Here is a 20,208-nt window from a genome sequence, read left to right on the forward strand (position 1 = left end):
GTCCTCTTTTATTTTACAGCCAAATGTTTCAGTTGGACTTCATGTGGCTGGTGTATGATGCAGGTTTGTAAAACGCAGAGAGTAAGAATTTTGTTCAGCAGATCATTTGGACTCCTTAGATAAATAAATTTTAAAGTCTTCAATATGAAGAACTATTTATTTTTTAAATGGTTAGCACTGTAAAAGAAATAACTCTTTAATTCTACAATGATACAAATATCTTAATCTATGTGCATCTATTTACATTTTAAATAAAAATTTATTGCACACCAACTACATACAAAGCACAATGGAGACCAAAATATAACGAAACATGGTCACCAACCTCAGAGAGAATACATTCTCCTATAGAACATTATCCTTTTCATAATAGAGTTTTAAATAGACTATCTTAATTTTTTTAATTAAATCTAATACATTCACCTTTTAGATTAGTGAAAGATTATGTGTTCAGAACTCTAATGCTGTGGGGAATGCTGATTTTAAAAAGGCCTGGCCCTGGTGGGTGACAGTTGTTGTGAAAGTCCTTTCCCTACTAACATTCTAGTCCAATGAACGGTGAGCCCCCTATCGAAGAGGAGTAAGGGAGATGATCCTGTAAGACTTTATGAAGTTGTATAAAGAAACAGCGTTATTTGGAGATATCAGGCAAAAATGGTGTTTGTTGATATCTGACGTATTCATGAATATTAATGCTTTTAACTTTGCTTCATGAGAACACCTTTCATGGTAAACATATTTAAAAATCCTTGAGTATATTCCATGCTATAAAACAAATACTTTAATATTTTGATAAATTACCTCTTATTCAAACTGCCTAGACCAGTTCTCAAACTCACATCTATAATAACAAACTGAATTTAAAAATCAATTTCATACTGTATATAAGCTATGCTCCATATTTTAAATTTTTAATGATTATGGATACATAATAGATACCTTTTGGGGTACTATGATGTTTAGATACAGACATACAATGTGATTTAATCAAATCAGGGTAATTGGGGTACCCATCACTTCAGGCATTTATATCTTTTTATGTTAGGCACATTCCTGTTCCACTCTTTTAATTATTGATATTTTAAAGTATAGCACCATAACTCATTGTTGATTATAGTCCCTTCATTGTACTATCAAATACTGTTCATCCTAACTAACTATGGTTTTGCACCCATTAACCATTCACACTTTCTCGTCCTCCCCTCCCCACAATTTAAAAGAATAAAAATATTTCATTTAAAACATACTTTTATAGGGCCAGGCATCCCAGCACTCTGGGAGGCTTCAATCATGCCTTCAATCCCAGCACTCTGGGAGGCTGAGGCAGGTGGATTGCTTGAGCTCAGGAGTTTGAGACCAGCCTGAGCAAGAGCAAGACCCCATCTCTAAAAAAGTAGCTGGGCACTGTGGCAAGTGCCTGTAGTCGCAGCTGCTCAGGAGGCTGACACAAGATTATCGCTTGAGCCCAAGAGTATGAGGTTGCTATGAGCTATGACGCCATGGCATTCAACCCCAGGGGACTGAGTGAGACTCTGTCTCCAAAAAAAATATATATATATGTATGCTTTTATAATATTTTATTAAACCAACTGATATTCAATCAAACATCTATTAATTTTAATAGCTTATTTAACATACAATTGTATTATCACTGGCATTTGAGAAATTTTGGAAGAAATAAAGGCAAAGCATTTGACATTAAATAAAATACATTTTTTATATTTAGAGTTAAGCTCAAAATTTCTCTTAAGATAAAAAGTAACTATGTCTAACCTTCAAAGTACAGTCTGTAAATAGTTTCAGTGAGTGATCAAATATTCTTGGTGCAAAAGAAATCTGATGCTATAAATAGTTATTCCTAAGAGAGCACATACCTTAGGCAGCCCTGTTGTTCCAGATGTGTAAAGAATATACAGCGGATGTTCCGAAAGAACAGGAACACAGTCATGTGATTGGGCTTTTGCCATCTCTTCATGCCAGTCAAGATCACGGCCTGGAGCCAAAGGAACTGTCTCCTATACAGCAAAAAATACAGGAATATGTCAAGTAAAAAGGTGATTAAATCAAAAGCACAGAAAGCAGCTAAGTTTAATGCATCTGTATGAAAATGTATGCTATGGCTCGGCGCCTGTAGCTCAAGTGGCTGGGGAGCCAGCCACATACACTGGAGGTGGCCTGTTCGAACCCAGCCTGGGCCTGCCAAACATCAACGACAACTATAGCCAAAAAATAGCCGGGCGTTGTGACCTCTTTAAAAACTAGGACAGCTGTGCAGGTGAGGGGTAAGCAAGTTGCTTATAAAAAAATAGAAAGTTATTCTCCTGGGGAGTCACAGCTATTTAAGTAAAGTTAATGTCCATTAAAAGTTTGGTTATTGTTTAAAATGTTAAATGAAGCTCAAGACTGCATATCAGGAAGTTTATAATCGGTGAACTCCCACAAGCGAGTCTGCTCATTCCTCAGTTAACAAGCTCCATTATCTAGTGGGCTAGAGAGGGCTGTTAACCATTCATTTCATCAATGTGATCCTTGAGCTTAACCCAAAGACCCTGAGAGATTTAGACAAGCCACTTCAATTTTCCAGGCTCCTAATCAGAGTTGTAAAAAAACTGATCATATATTTAAATGGGTACATTTAAAACTTAATCCTTCAATATAGTATCAAAGATATGCTGCCTATATGAGTAAACACATTCATAGATAACAATCAGAATCAAAGACGCTTAATGAAGGTAAAGTTTCAGCCCAACTGGCTTCTCGAGCCTCACTCTGATAGGCACTGGCTGTATCATTTAGATAAATAAAATAGTTAACAATGACAAAATCATAGGTTTCCATTTATTTATTTATTTTTTAACCAGTCAACCCATTTTTCCCCTTTTCTCAATGGGGAGGGGTTTTTTTTAATGTTTTTATTTTTTATTTATTTTTATTTTTACATATACATGTATTTATTAGGTTTCCATTTTTTGCCTTCACAAAATTAAAAAGGCTTAAAATTTAAAAACAATAACAATGTTTAAGATAAGGACTAGAAACAAAAACCTTCTAAAGAATGAACGAACATAAATACAATCAGAAAAGGAATCAGACAATTGCTATATCGAAATATTAAGCAATAATAATAATGATGATGATGCAAAGAAAGTAACATTCACATTGTCAAATAAAAGTATGTCTATTATAGAATGCTTTGACTCTGAGATTCAGTATGGAGTCATCAGTTAACTTCTTATTTTTTTTTTTAAGTCTCAAAAAATAGACAACTAATATTTATAAATAAAAGTAAAAGATAATTTTGAAAAAACAGATCATGCCAAATCTCATAGACAACAGAAAAAGAAGAAATACTTCAAAATCATTCTACTTGATCTGGGGATGCCTGATATTAAAATTGGAGAAAATATATTATTATAAAGAGGAAATTACAAACATATGTAATGGGGAGGTTTTTTCACTGTAAATTCAATTTGTTTAATAAATATAGGGCCATTCAGGTTTTTTAGTAATTCTTCCAGAGTCAGCTTTGGTAGTTTCTTCTTTCAAGGAAGTCGTCCACTTTGTGTATCTATGGACTTTGTGGGGATAAAGTTGTTCAAGATACTTTATTATTATCTTTTTCATGTTTCTAAGGTCTGTGGTGATGCCTTTCTCTTATTCCTAATATGATAATTTGTATTCTGTCTCTCTTCCGATTAAGTTTGGTTGTAAGTTTATCCATTTTGTTGATTTTCTCAAAGAATCAGCTTAAAATTTTTTTTCAGACATCAGTTGCCCAGGCTAGAGTGCGGTGACATCACGGCTCACAACAGCCTCAAACTCTTGGGTTCAATCAATCATCTTGCCACAGCCTCCCAAGTAGCTGGGACTACAGGCGCTTGCCACAATGCCCAGCTAGTTTTAGTAGAGACAGGGTCTCGCTCTGGTTCAGGCTGTTCTGGAACTCCTGAGCTCAAGCCATCCACCTGCCTTAGCTTCCTAAAGTGCTGGGATTACAGACATGAGCCACCAGGCTTGGCCAAAGAACCAGCTTTTGATTTTCATTGACTTTTTTTTCTACTTTTCTACTTAATTGTTTTTCTCTTTTTGTTATATTCTTCCTGTTAATGTGTTTAATTTGCTCTACTCTGTGGTTGTCTGAAGATGGAATTTAAGGTAATTGATTTTCAGATCTTTCTTTTTTTCATATGGGGGCATTTAGCATTATAATTTTTTTTTGTATTGACTTTGTTTATTTTCTTTTATTGTTAAATCATAGCTGTGTACATTTGTGCAATAAAGGGGTATAATATGCTGGTTTCATATGCAATCTGAAATATTCTCATCAAACTGCTCAACGTAGCCTTCATGGCATTTTCTTAGTTATTGTATGTAGACATTTGTATTCTGCATTTAGCAGGTTTCGCCTGTACCCATTCTAAGATGCACCTTAGGTGTGGCCCCACCCATTACCCTTCCTCCACCCTGACTTCCCCCCTCCCTTCCCCTCCCTTGGCCCTTTCCCCATATTCTTGTGCTATAGTTGGGTTATAGCCTTCATATGAAAGCTATAAATTAGCTTCATGGCAGGGCTGAGTGCATTGGATACTTTTTATTCCATTCTTGAAATACTTTGCAAAGAAGAATATGCTCCAGCTCCATCCATGTAAGCACGAAAGAGGTAAAGTCTCCATCTTTCTTTAAGGCTGCATAATATTCCATGGTGTACATATACCACAATTTATTAATCCATTCGTGGGTCGATGGGCACTTGGGCTTCTTCCATGACTTAGCAATTATGAATTGGGCTGCAATAAACATTCTGGTACAAATGTCTTTGTTATATTGTGATTTTTGGTCTTCTGGGTATACACCTAGTAAAGTAATTATAGGATCAAATGGCAGGTCTATTTTTAGATCTCTAAGTGTTCTCCAAACATCCTTCCAAAAGGAATGTATTAGTGTGCATTCCCACCAGCAGTGTAGAAGTGTGCCCTTTTCTCCGCATTCACATCAACATCTCTGGTTTGGGGTTTTGTTATGTGGGCTACTCTTACTGGGGTTAGGTGATAGCTCAAAGTAGTTTTGACTTGCATTTCTCTGATGATTAAGGATGATGAGTTTTTTTTCATATGTCTGTAGATCATGCGTCTGTCTTCTTTAGAGAAGTTTCTCTTCAAGTCCTTTGCCCACCCTGAAATGGGATCACTTGTTCTTTTCTTGCTAATACATTTCAGTTCTCTGTGGATTCTGGTTATTAAACCTTTATCAGAGGTATAACATGCAAATTTTTCTCCCATTCTGAGGGATGTCTGCTTGCTTTACTTACTATGTTCTTGGCTGTGCAGAAGCTTTTTAGTTTGATCAGGTCCCAGTAATGTATTTTTGATACTGCTTCAATTGCCTGGGGAGTCCTCCTCATAAAATATTCACCCAGGCCAATATCTTCAAGAGTTTTCCCTACACTCTCTTCAAGCATTTTTATAGTTTCATGTCTTAAGTTTAAATCTTTTATCCAGTGAGAGTCTATCTTAGTTAATGGTGAAAGGTGTGGGTCTGGTTTCAGTCTTCTACAGGTTGCCAGCCAGTTTACCCAGCACCATTTGTTAAATAGGGCATCTTTTCCCCATTGAATGTTTTTAATTGGCTTGTCAAAGATCAAATAACAGTAAGTAGCTGGATTCATCTCTTGGTTCTCTGTTCTGTTCCAGACATCTACTTCTCTGTTTTTGTGCCTGTACGATGCTGTTTTGATCACTATCAATTTATAGTATAGTCTGAGGTCTGGTAGCGTGATTCCTCCTGCTTTGCTTTTATTTCTGAGTAATGTTTTGGCTATTCAAGGTTTTTTTCTGATTCCATACAAAATGAAGTATTATTTTTTCAAAATCTTTAAAATATGACAATGGAGCTTTTATAGGAATTGCATTAAAATTATATATTGCTTTGGGTAGTATAGACATTTCAACAATGTTGATTCTTCCCAGCCATGATCATGGTATGTTTTTCCATTTGTTAACATCTTCAGCTATTTCTTTTCTTAAAGTTTCATAGTTCTCTTTGTAGAGATCTTTCACATCCTTTGTTAGGTATACTCCCAAATATTTCATCGTCTTTGGCACTACTGTAAAAGGAATAGAGTCCTTGACTGTATTTTCGGGCTGGCTATTATTGGTATATATAAAGGCTACAGATTTATGGGTGTTGATTTTGTAGCCTGAGACATTCCTGTATTCCTTGATCACTTCTAAAAGTTTCGTAGTAGAATCCCTAGTATTTTCCAGATATACGATCATATCATCTACGAAGAGTGAAAGTTTGATCTCTTCTGACCCTATGTGGATACCCTTGATTGCCTTTTCTTCCCTAATTGCAATGGCTAAAACTTCCATTACAATGTTAAAGAGCAATGGAGACAATGGGCAACCTTGCCCAGTCCCTGATCTAAGTGGAAATGATTTCAATTTAACTCCATTCAATACGATATTGGCTGTGGGTTTGCTGTAGATGGCCTCTATTAGTTTAAGAAATGTCCCTTCTATACCAATTTTCTTAAGTGTTCTGATCATGAAGGGATGCCGGATATTATCAAAAGCTCTTTCTGCATCAATTGAGAGAATCATATGGTCTTTATTTTTTAGTTTGTTTATGTGCTGAATTACATTTATAGATTTATGTAGATTGAACCAGCCTTGAGACCCTGGGATAAATCCCACTTGGTAATGGTGTATAATTTTTTTGATGTGTTGCTGGATTCTGTTTGTTAGGATCTTATTGAGTGTTTTTGCATCAAGATTCATTAGTGATATTGGTCTATAATTTTCTTTTCTTGTTGGGTCTTTCCCTGGTTTAGGGATCAGGGAGATGTTTGCTTTGTAGAATGTGTTGGATAGTATTCCTTCTTTTTCTATATTTTGGAAGAGGTTTAGTAATATAGGTACTAGTTCTTCTTTAAAGGTTTGGTAGAATTTTCACGTAAAGCCATCTGGTTCTGGGCTTTTCTTTTTAGGGAGATTTTGTATAGTTGATGCTATTTCAGAACTTGATATAGACCTTTTCAACATTTCCACTTCGTTCTGGCTAAGTCTTGGTAGGTGGGGTACTTCCAAGTACTGGTTGATTTCTTTCAGATTTTCATATTTCTGAGAGTAAAGTTTCTTGTAATATTTGTTAAGGATTTTTTGAATTTCTGAGGAGTCTGTTGTTATTTCATCTTTACCATTTCTGATTGATGATATTAGAGATTTTACTCTTTTTATCCTGGTTAGGTTGGCCAAAGGTTTATCTGCTTTATTAACCTTTTCAAAAAACCAACTTTTGGATTTATTGATCTATTGTATAATTCTTTTGTTTTCAATTACATTTAATTCTGCTCTAATTTTGGTTATTTCTTTTCTTCTGCTGGGTTTGGGGTTGGAATGTTCTTCCTTGTCCAGTTGCTTGAGATGTCCCATTAGGTTGTTAACTTCCTGTCTTTCCGTTCTCTTGAGGAAGGCTTGCAGTGCTATAAATTTCCCTCTTAGGACTGCCTTTGCACTATCCCAGAAGTTCTAATAATTCGTGTCTTCATTGTTGTTTTGTTCCAAAAATTTGGTGATTTCCTTCTTAATCTCGTCTATAACCCATCTATCCTACAGCATAATATTATTTAGCATCCATGTTCTTGTATGGTTATGCATATTCCTGTTGTTATTGAGTTCAACTTTTATTCCATGATGGTCTGAGAAGATGCAAGAAATAATTTCTATTTTTTTAAATTTGCTGAGGTTAGATTTGTGGCCCAGGATGTGGTCGATTTTGGAGTATGTTCCGTGGGCTCATGAGAATGTGTATTCAGTTTTGTTGGGATGAAATGTTCTGTAGATGTCTGTTAAGTCCAGATGTTGAATGGTTAAGTTTAAATCTAAAATTTCATTGCTTAGCTTCTTTTTGGAGGATCTATCCAGCACTGCTAAAGGAGTGTTGAAATCTCCAACTACTATGGAACTGGAGGAAATCGTGTTGCTCATGTCTGTTAGAGTTTCTCTTATAAATTGAGGTGCATTCTGGTTGGGTGCATAAATATTAATAATTGAAATCTCATCATATTGAGTATCACCTTTAACAAATGTGAAGCATCCATCCTTATCCTTCCTTATTTTGGTTGGTTTAAAGCCTATTGCATCTGTGAATAGGATTGCAATGCCTGCTTTTTTCTGCTTTCCATTTTCCTGGAGTATAGATGACCATTCCTTCACCTTGAGTCTATATTTGTATTTTAATGTAAGATACAACTCTTGTATGCAGCAGATATCTGGCTTGAGTTTTTGTATCAGCCCAACCTGTGCCTCTTTAAAGGACAATTTAAACCATTCACATGAATTGAGAATATTGATAAGCCTTTGAGAGTCCGGTGGACATTTTTAATCCTTTTGTGACTGTGGAAGTTGGAATTTGATCAAAATTTTCTGGGTGGGTTTACTTTTGTGGTGGAGGATTATGCTTGTCTTTATGGAGGATAGGCCTGAGAATATCCTGGAGAGCTGGTTTAGTTGTGGCAAATTTCTTCAACATGTGAATGTCATTAAAGTATTTAATTTCTCCATCATAAATGAAACTCAGTTTAGCTGGATACAGGATCCTGGGTTGAAAGTTATTTTGTTTTAGGAGATTAAAAGTCGATGACCATCCTCATCTAGCTTGATAGGTTTCAGCAGAGAGATCTGCAGTTATTCTAATATTCTTCCCCTTGTAGGTAATGGTTTTCTTTCATCTGGCTGCTTTCAGAATTTTCTCCTTCATATTAACTTTAGTGAAATTGATTATGATGTGTCTAGGGGATGTCTTATTCGGTTCAGTTGTGCTGGAGTTCTTGAAACTGTCAGCTATCTGAAATTCAGAATCTCTTGGTGTGTCTGGGAAGTTCTCTTTCATAATCTCATGGAGAAGAGACCCTGTGCCTCGTGAAGCCACTTCATTGCTTTCAGGGATCCCTATAAGACGAATATTGGTTTTCTTAGAATTATCGCAGAGCTCTCTGACAGAGTGATCTGTTTTTGCCCTCCATTTCTCTTCCTCTCTGACAGTTTGGGAGCGTTTGAAAGCTTTGTCTTCAACATTGTATTCTTGAGACATCTTTTGGGTTACTGCTTGGAATTCTAATTCGATCTTATTTGCTATCCAGATTCTGAATTCGATTTCTGACATCTCAGCTATTTGTTTGTGCATGGGATCTTGTGCTGTATCTGCCCCATTGTTCCTTGGGGGAGTTGATCTACCCTGATCTACCCTGAGAAGGGCTCCGCGTAGAGGCAGGGAGGGCTCCAGAGGACACGCAGCTACCAGAGTCCCTGGCCAGACCAGCAGGTAGTGTGGAGACAGGGAGGGTACAGGAGGGAGGACATGGGATGCGCAGCTCCCAGAGTTTCTGGTCAGGGCGTGGGGAGGCCCGGAGGGTGGGGTAGCAGGTCCCAGCACAGCTCTTACCGGGGTCTGGGTGGGCGCAGCTCTTACGGAGATCCAGGAGGGTGCCAATTGTGGGTCACGGGGCAGCTCTTCCAGAGATCCGGGAGGGTCCCTGCACAGCTCTTCCGGAGTTCTGTGAGGGTCCCTGGTTTCCATTTATTTTTAAGCATCAGATAAAAGCAACTAATTTTTTTTTTTTTTTTAAATAGAGTCTCACTTTGTCACCTTCAGTTGAGTGCTCTAGTGTCATAGCTCAGAGCAACCTCAAACTCCTGGGCTCAAGCGATTCTCTTGCCTCAGCCTCCCAAGTAGTTGGAACTACAGGCACCTGCCACAATGCGTGGCTATTTTTAGAGATGGGGTCTTGCTCTTGCTCAGGCTGGTCTCAAACCCATAAACTTAGGCAATCCACCTGCGTGAACCACCATGCCCAGCCAAAAGCAACTAATTTTAAATTATCATCTTTTGACATCAGAATTAGAGACCAACAAAAACTAACCACACTTAAAAATGAAAAAATGTCAATTGAATGATCACAAAAAAAATTACAAATTGACGATTTGTATGGGCCTCTAAATCAGGACTGGAATACATGGTTATTCTGGAGGCTATGAAACATAGGTGTGGGTTAAGGAGATTTGACAAAGTGAAGAGAGAAAGAAAGAAACATGTAGCTTTTGTAAATGCCTTTACTTCTATAGTCATGTCTTTCCTGATTGTTATAAATCCTAAAGGGCAGTAGTGAAAGAGTGCAAGGGACATCTGATATGATATTCCTTTGATTCTGTCAACGCATGCCTGAGGCGTAGGAGCGGTAGCCAAGTTTTTGCTTCCTTTGGCAAAAGTACAATCCCGATTAATGAGACACTTGGAGCATCAGAGTTTGTATCTCTCCAAACTCAAAGTAAAGCCAGTGCACAGGGCCTAATTATTGCCCAAACAGCAAGCCTAATATAAAGGACAAGAGCATCTAAGGCCCTTATCTATGCCATGGCAGAGGAAAGGATCTGGAGAAAAGAGGGGGGCGGTGGATAATTCAAGCTTGTGACTGGGATGTGAAGGAGCCGGATCTCTATTAAGGGGAAAGTGCAGAGACTTGCATGAAAAATCTGAACAGAGAACATTGACAACCATATCCAGAGCCAACAATCCCAGTACAATCCCATAGATCACTGGGCAAAAGACATGAATAGAACCTTCTCTAAAGAAGACAGATGAATGGCTAACAAGCGTATGAAAAAATGCTCATCGTCCCCAATCATCAGAGAAATGCAAATGAAAACTACCCTGAGATATTACCTAACCCCAGTGAGAATGGCCCACATCACAAAATTCCAAAGCTGCAGATGCTGGCGTGGATGTGCAGAGAAGAGAACACTTTTACACTGCTGGTGGAACTGCAAACTTATACAGTCTTTTTGGAAGGAAGTATAGAAAACCCTCAAAGAACTCAAATTAGACCTCTGATTTGATCCTGCAATCCCATTACTGGGCATCTGAAGAAAAAAAGCCATGTTATCACAAGGACATTTGCACTAGACTGTTTATCGCAGCTCAATTTACAATTGCCAAAATTTGGAAACAACCTAAATACCCACCAACCCAGGAATGGATTAACAAACTGTAGTATATATACCATGGAATACTGTTCAGACATTAAAAGAGATGGAGACTTTACATCTTTTGTATTAACCTGGATTGAGGTGGAACACATTCTTCTTAGTAAAGCATCACAAGAATGGAGAAGCAGGAATCCAATCGACTCTAATATGAAGGTCGTAGTTGACCTTATATATGGTGGAAGTAGAGGAATGAAGGAGCGGGGAGAGGAGAGGGGAGGTCACAGAGCATGGCACACATCTTGGGGGCTGGACAAAATTATAAGAGGAAATTTACCTAACAAATGCCGTCAGTGTAATCTAATTCTTTATACCCTGAATGAATCCCAAACAATAAAAAAAAAAAAAATCCGTATGTTATAGTGAAAGAAATAGCACATATTTTGTTGGTTTAAGCTCATCAAACGAGAGTTCAAATTCTGGCTCCACTGCTTATTAGCCATGACTTTGGGCTATGACCTCTCCATTACTCAGTTTGGTTTGTGACACTAAGAATTAAATAAGAAGTAATAAGCATTGAGAGTAATACATCATACGTTTTTCTTTTTTACAGATTCTATATGAAATTACCCGTGTGTGAATAACACACATACGCTCACAAAAATATAATTTGTATTGGTGTGTTTCTGCCCTTCCTCCAACCTTTTCCACAGCCATCTTTATCGCTGACTTTGCAGTTCTTGATTTGAGTGGCAACAAATCCTTTTGTAAAAATATGATTGAGGTCATATGAAAGAAACTTGAAATTCTTCTTCAAGACAGTAAGAACATTAAAATCATTGAGTGCAGCAGTTCGTGAACCACAGACTACTAAAACTTTACACAGGAGCTTAATGTGGTAATGAAATTGCTAGGTGGTAATCAAAATGACATACTCTTAACACTGTTCTCCTATCTCGCCATTGAAGTATTTTCAGAAGATAATCTCAAGAGTTCCACAAATTGTACACGATTCCTTGCACTCTTGTAATTTCACTTCTGCAAAATAAAAAATTCTATCTTGCAGACACCTGAGCTAATTTCATTAAAAATAGCTGGAGACTTGCATAGGTGTAGAAACCAGGTCAAAGTTATTAGAAAAAGTACTGTAAAATGTATTTGTTGACATATTATGCTGCTTTTTCTTGCTTCAGGGATCACAGAATAATTTATCTGTTTCAAATTTTTATATTTTGTTTTCTTGAACATAGTTTTATTTCTGCTCTAAATGAATTTTTAAAAAGACATTATGCATGCAGATTAATCACACCTCTCCAGGAGGGGAGATAGCCATGTGATTAAGCATGCATGCTGTCAGAGCACTTACCAGCTGGGGAGGTTATTTTATCTCTATGTTCGCTAACTTTCTATTTTTAAAAATAGGAATAATGATATCATTTAGCTTGTTCGATGTCTTAAAAATCATACAGTGTGTAATCAATTAGTGTCTATTAGAGTTATTTTTCTTTCTATAATTTAAACCAGGATGGGAACCTGTAGCCTTCTGGGTCCCTAAATGTGACCTTTCCACGGAATCTAAATTTCACCAAACAAATCCTTTTATTTTTATTAATACATTTTTGTTTGTCTTTTATATTTTTATTTCATTTTTAAAATGAACATACCTAAAGTACCAAAGAATAAGATAAGTTTTAAAGAAATAATCCTAATGGATTAACTGGTACAATTAGAACATAAATAAGCCATCCAGGCTAAATTGGTGGCACTATGCTAATGATTTAGTTCTAATTCCCCCACCTGATGGGCGCCTCTACTGCATGAGGCTGGTTGCTGAAGAGTTTATGAGGGTCAAATCCACCAGTCTGTTAGCAGCTTTTGACAACACTACACTGCATTTCTCTTTGAAGTGAAATTTGTGAATAGTTGCACAGCTTGACAGTATTTTTTAATTCTGTCTGCTTAATATCTCATCATATCAAAGAAGACCAAAAGAACATCGAAGGAAGAAAACATTTTTTAATGAGGTTTGGGAATTGCAATATTACCTTGTTTCCACTAAAGATAAGAAAATATGCTTGTTTTGTGATACTTCAACACCAGTATTAAAGTAATTCATTGCTTATCAGCATTAGAGCGCTCATAGGGACCACATATATTTTCAATTACAGGGAGAGGCACCAAAGGTTATATTGCAGAAATTAAAAGACAAAAAGCAGAATCAATGACAGGTCTCTCAAGCAGCAAAAAACTTGGAAATAATGCCACTGAAGCAACTTACAAAGTAGCTTAAATACCCAGGAGAAAGAGAAGCCATTCAGTGGTGAAAAGATTGTGAAAGAATGCTCAGACCTGGATAAGGTTTCAAAGTACAAACAACTGCCTCTTTCAAGGAGAATGTAACCAATAGACAATACGAAATAGCCTTCAACTTAAGAACTTCATGCAATATTTCAAAAGCAAATAACCCACTGATATGACTGGCATGGCACATATTTTCTATTTCATTGGTGTCATAACAGAAGATTTTCTTTACTACAAACAATTACTACTTTGGGCATTCCTGGGAACAAAATACCGGGAATAGATATCTTCACTAACTTTCAAAATAAATATTCTGAAGTTGGACTGAACTTGATAAATTAAGTGAGTGTACGGACGGTGCACCTTCTATGACAGGAAACCATGAAAAAAGTACTGGCTGATTCAGATGCTCTCATTTCTTTCCATTGTATCTTGCATTAGCAAAGTCTCTGTGCCAAAGCTACTATTTTAAATGACACTTTACAGTAAGTTCTAAGTATTGTCAACTATATTCATGCAAATGCAATGAGCAGCATCAGTTTTGTAACTTGCTAAAGTTGAACCATGAAGTATTCAGTGTGGATTTGAGGATCATTCTAAAGCGCAATGGCTATTGCAGCGACAGGTGTTAGCCAAAATTTTCTCTCTACGAAAACAGACAGCTACATTTTATAAAGAACAGAATCAGCAAAGTAAATTATTGAAAGAAAATTTCTATAGGAAGACAGCATTTCTGTGTAATATGATGTCAAATTAAAATAACTTGAATATTTCTTTGGAAGGTAAAACTAACTCTATACATGTCAAAAAAATCCAAGCATTTTGAAGAAAGCTGTATTTTTCAAAACACTTCTTTTTAAAAGGAAATTTCAGATGAACATTTTTCCCAGTTAGCAAAAGGTCATTGATGAGTAGGATGGTCTATATGAATCATTTGAAGGATATGGAGCTGTTATAGACCTACTAATTAGAGAATCTAATGGAAGCTTCACTGACCTTGAGAATCTTGACATCACACTCAAATCAGCACTTCTGATTGAGCACCTAGTTGATATCACCACAACACCTGAAGAACTATAGATGGAATTGATTGAGCTTTCAGTACATGACATATTTTCTTTATTGTCTGGGATTCATTGAGAGTACAAAGAATTAGGTTACGCTGATTGTGGTTATTAGGTAAAGCTCCTCTTATAATTGTGTCCCTAAAAGGTGTGTCATACGCCAAGACCCTCATCTCCCTCCCTCTGCCCCCCTCCCCAACCCTCATTCACCTACCCCTCACCTTGTATTAGATCAAGTACCTAACATTTTAAAGTCATTGTTTGATGCTAAGAAAGATCCAATTAAAATATGGAAAAAATGTGGTAGAATACTCATACGTTCAGTAACATGCCCCCAAAATGCTTTCTTCCTTTTCAACCACTTATTGCTGTGAACCTTCCCCAAATCAAAATGCACAAATAACTAACACCCTCTTGAGGATCAGCTGTAACTATGGACCTTCATGCTGCAACCAGTTATTCAAATGCTTTCCAACAAAAAGCAGATACAACAAAGTCATTATGTATAATGGTCTTAAAATTAACAAAGAGTTTTTATATTTTGAAAGGAATCTAACAATAGTTAGATTTTTACAAAATAATGTACGTTTTTAAGTATATCTAATTGAAGTTTCTTGAATGTGGCTTTATTTGATTACATCTGAATTAATACTGTAAAGCTTAATTAATTAATTAATGCTTAACATGAAAAGGTCCCCCACCTCTGACCTCAACTAACAAAGAGCAACACAACAGCACTATACATAGACTCCAATTCAAATTAATCAATATCACATTCATTTCTGCATTTCAATCTGTTGGTCTTCAGCTAATTTTTCATAAAGTTCGTAAGTATTACTCCCATCTTTTTTGTGGAAATAGCAATGACATTCAGCAGTATATTTAGCAGCTTATAAATCAAGGGTCTATTTCAAATGGTCAAAACTAAAATCATCCATAGCACATTACTATAAGCAAAAAACAAGTTCAGTATTCAGATTACCATATTTGGACGATTATAAATGAGAACTCTGTCTGGTCTGTGCTGTCCTATTTGTAGTGCTTCTTCTAGAAGGGGCACATATTCAACCCTCCTTCCAGGTTCGATGCCAAATGATGCTGTAACAACCAACTTGGGCTACAATTTTAAAAAAATGGAGAAAGCATTAATAATCCTAAGTAAAGTAATCACAATATTTCAAGTGCAGGCTGGCAAGTGAGCATTTCTAAAAAAGTTTGAATGATTCTGTTCTCTATTGGATAAATAGCCTAAAAAAACCAATAAACCTTTTTGTAATTGTTGCAGACCTAACCACTTTATCACAAATCTCACTTACCTATTCAAAACTATACAATGACGCTTTTGGCTTATAAGTATGAGCTGTACAAAATATCTTCCAAAGAATTCATTAAATCAAGTGGATTTGCCATAAACCAGTAAAGTGCAAACCTTGGGCCCCTCACTTGCAGAGGCTCCAGTAAGGGTTTGGGTTAATCTCCCTCCCTCAATACATTTGAGCATGCCTCAAATGTTCAGCTATAATTAAAGTATCCATTTATCTCCACCACGGCATAGTAAGCTGCCCAGGGCCAAGTGTGGATGTCATTTATCTTTGGGTTTCCTATACCTGCTCCGCGCTCGCCATTTCGTAAGTCTTCAATAAACATGTGTGAAATTGAGCCATAATTCTCATTAACTTGCAGGGATAAGAGTATTCATTTTTTTAAAGTACATTGTTTCTTCTAAGAAATCCAAACCAAAGGTATCAGGTAATTACTTAGAAGACAGATAATCAATCCCAGGTATTGCATGCATTCCTGAATTCTGATTTCTGGTAATAATACATTTTATCTAGAGAAGGATTATAATATGCTAAACATGCACATGTATAGTACTGTGTGCTTTTTGAATATCATTTACGATTCATGGAGCTGAGGCTCAATGTGGTTACACAGCTTGCCCCAGGTAACAAGTGGTGGAGGCAGAAAGGGGGCCAGGCCTGTCTGGTTGAAGAACTTTTTCCTTGCCACAACACTAAGCTGTCCTTAAAAAAAAAAAGGGAAGAGATGCAGAAAAAAAATCTTGTTTTCTTTTATTATTATATTTGAAGGTCAGACATTTGAATATAATTCACATTCCAATATTTGTAACACTTGCAAAAATAGCTCTAGATAGTGTTCCCTAAAATTAGAATTATGAAGAAATGAAAGTAAGCTATATATCAAATAAGAACATATAGAGAATATATTGGAACTTGATAATTTAATAAAGTCGAAAATTAGACTTGTGGGAAAATAATCCTTTTCATATTTCTATTAACAGATTTTTATTGGAGATTGTATTGGATCTAGACTGACTTGTTAGAATATATCTATCTCCATCTGTTAAAATAAAATTTTTCTTAAGGCTATTTATTTGAAAATAATGACATTAAAATTATTTGATTTTAATTATGTATTAATTTCATCCAAATATCTCAGATCTATAACTTTATCTATATCTACTCTCCTTAAATTTGACCTGCCTAATTGATTTGCCCATTTATTGCCTAAACTTCTTAATAAGATTATGTGATTGTGTGTGCATGTCTGTGTTATGAATGAAAATTCCACAAGTGCTATAGCATGAATTTGTGTGTGTGTGTGTGTGCGTGTGTGTGTAGTAAGGTCAACCATCTCCTACCAGGATAATGATCTTCCTTTGTTAATCTTCTCACTGTTGTTATTATCCTCATTTTGCTCATTGCTTCACAAATGGACCAGCTACCTAAGTCTTTTGTCGTATCTTTAGCTTCTCCCCTACTCACATCATACTGTAAGACTTATTTCCTCTTAATAAGGCACTTCCCTGTTCAAACACTTTTCCTGGCCGAGAGCTACAGAATCCAGTTCAGCCAAAACCTGCCTTTGCACACTTACCTTCCCTCCCTCGTTGGAGACATCAGCCTATTGTTTCCCCAAATGAATTTTACCATTTCATTGACATAATAGTTGACGCACATTCTTTTTCTGCCTGTATGAATCTCACTACATCATTTTCTTCAACTAGCTGAATCTTAGCTAAGATCTAAGTCAGCTCTTACTTTGTTCCGTAAGCCACCTTCAGCCACCCAGCTAAAAGCAAATGTTTCTTCCTGTAAATCAGGGGTGTGCAAAGTACAGTTCAGAGCCAAACGCAATCCAGAGCCTGTTTTTATAACATTGCATTAAAAAACAAACATGCCCCTCCATAGTAATCTGAAATTAAAAAGTAGAAAAATAAACACGCCTGTTGGTTTGTGCATTATCTAAGGCTGCATTTGCGTCATAACAGCAGAGGTGAGTAGTTGCAAAAAAAAAAAAAAACAGGTAATGTTTGCTCTCTAGTCACTTACAGAAGAAAGTCTGCTCATGTCTGCTCTCTAAATTCATAGATTAATAATAGTTAACATTTTTAAAACAAATACTATGCTCCAGACATTGTGCTAAGTGATTTAAATCCAATATCTCAATATTTTACAAGATACATGAAGTTAATTATTTTAGTACCTCATTTGACCTGAGACCCCTCCCTGACACCCCTCTCTCAACCACTGTGCTAAACTTCCCTTCCTAGAAGTATATAGATTATAAAACTAATTATGTGTCCCATACATTTGGTAAGAATTATTTATTATCTATTTCCAAGGACAGCATCAGGCATGTAGCAAAAGCTTAATAAATATAAGCTGATTGAATAATAGATATTATTTCTTTTTGTCATATTATATACCCATATATATGATGAGCTAACTTGAAAGGCTTACACTTTATCTCATTTGTACATTTGATATTCCTCAAAGCACAGTAAGATGTCTTACACACAGGACGGACTTAAGACAAAGGTTTGGTTAATGTATTCCAAAGGAAAAATTTAAAGTCTCCCATTTCAAAGGAATACCTAAGTCCAGATCATTCTCATTTTCACACACAGATAGTGGTGCCTATCTATAGACTTCTATAGCTATAATAGCTACAAGTTGATTTCCCCAAATAAAGCATGTACCTTTACGTGGTCGATGCGACTACTCAGTTCTTTGGATGCAAATCCCCCAAATATGAGACTATGGATGGCTCCTATCCTTGCGCATGCCAGCATCGTATATATTGCCTGTGGGATCATGGGCATGTAGATGACCACAGTGTCACCTTTCTTGATGCCATGCTTGACCAAAACACCAGCCAGCTTAGAGACCTATAAAAAAAAACCATGAGATCAGCAAAAGTGTTTTCTGTATTATCTCACTCAACTTCTAAATCAAGGCAGTAGTGCTAAAAGATAATCACCCCCGTGGTAGTAGATAAAGGAAATCTGAGTTAAACATATTGATGATGATAATAGTAGTTAGGTGATGACAACAATAACAGGAAACTCTACTACAATCATTGATTACAAACCAACTTGCTATTATTATGTCGTGTAAATGTCATGATATAAATTTGCTTACTCCTTCATTATTTACTGAGCAATATTAGAGTTGGTAACACAACACTGAAAAGGAAAGATATAGACTTTCTTGTGTGAGGCTTTCTTGTGTGAGGCTTTCTTGTGTAAGGGGGAATCTGTCAAGTGAACAGAAAAATAAAATATTTACAGATTTAGATATATGTTGGGTTAACAGTTGGAGGAAACAAGTAGGTATTAAGAAAGAAAATATAAGGCAAGTAAGAGAGATTCTATCATATTATTGTTCACAACTTAGAGATAAGGTAACAAGCTCAGACATAATCAACCAAGGTCAGAGACTATGGTTTATTATGCCTATGCCTATCAAATGGCATCATAGGTCTTCTGACCTCAGACACTTCGCTCTTTCTGCTACCTCAAGCCAATTATTTTTTCTTTATTTCTTCAATACTAATTACTTATACAAAGTAATTTACCCCTATCTTTGGATCAAACATACAAAACTCTTCTTACTTTACTATGTGCTCTGGGGACCAAACATACAAATGTCTTTTTCCTCTTAACATGTATTGTTGTAACTTCTAGTAATAAAGGCAAAATAGATCATAAGTCCACACAGGAAAAAATTGTTGCAAGAATTTTTTCCATGGCCATTACAGCAGGCTGTGGGAGGTATGCCCAGACATAAGTGAATAAGTAGTTCAACATTTCTTCACTTCAAAATAGATATTGAGTATTTATTATATGCCAGACACTGTTTTCGGATACACCAGATTAGTAAACACAACAGGACAACAATCTCTACCCTCTGGGTACTTGTCTTCTAGTAGAGGAAATACTTAAAACAAGCAATAAACATTAAAAATAAGTAAATATGTATTCTAGTAAACAGTCATCAACCCTAAGACGGAGGGTGGCAGAGCAGAGAGAAGAGGATTAGAAGTGCGGGGGACAGGGTGGATGTGATTCCCAATGGGACAATCAGGGTAAGATCTCACTAAGATATGAAATTGTATCAAATACATTTAAAAGGCTGAGCATATTGGATATCTATGAATATACTGTTTTAGGCAGAAAGAGCAACATTACTAAGGGGGCAAAGGATGTCATATGTGATACGATTACTGAACAGCAAGGAGACCCGAGGGCTGGAGTAGAAACCTGCAAGAAGGCAGTGGTGGGGGCGGTCGGGGGATAACGAGACTTTCGGGGCCTGGTGGGCAGCAGGAGGGACTGGGGCTCATCTTTGATGTGACTGTTCACCATCATGGACACAGGAGGCTCAAGAGGAGAAATTAGGACATATGGCTATTTGTGGTCCCTTTCATTTCACTCTGGCTCTCCTACTTTCTGAACAAGTTCAAAGAATTCTGAATCCTGACCATTTTTTCTGTTTTCTTTTTATTCACTTCCTTTGTGCAGATAGGAAAAGATGTGGTCAAGGTTAAGGGCCCTG

At 36.5% G+C, this 20,208-nt stretch overlaps 1 protein-coding gene across 9 annotated transcripts in view; it reads right to left on the minus strand.

Moving 5' to 3' along the window:
• The window catches only part of ACSS3 (acyl-CoA synthetase short chain family member 3), a 262,694-nt gene that overhangs the window by 100,970 nt on the left and 141,516 nt on the right, over positions 1-20,208 (minus strand). For all 9 annotated transcript variants that reach the window (XM_053585747.1, XM_053585742.1, XM_053585745.1 and 6 more), the window contains 3 exons: positions 18,351-18,539; positions 15,330-15,464; positions 1,875-2,015 (listed from right to left, as the gene is read on the minus strand). In XM_053585747.1, coding sequence (XP_053441722.1) covers positions 1,875-2,015; positions 15,330-15,464; positions 18,351-18,539 — 465 coding nt within the window. The remainder of the gene's footprint in view (positions 1-1,874; positions 2,016-15,329; positions 15,465-18,350; positions 18,540-20,208) is intronic.

This window comes from Nycticebus coucang, chromosome 3 (assembly GCF_027406575.1).
Source record: "Nycticebus coucang isolate mNycCou1 chromosome 3, mNycCou1.pri, whole genome shotgun sequence".
NCBI classification, from domain to species: domain Eukaryota; kingdom Metazoa; phylum Chordata; class Mammalia; order Primates; family Lorisidae; genus Nycticebus; species Nycticebus coucang.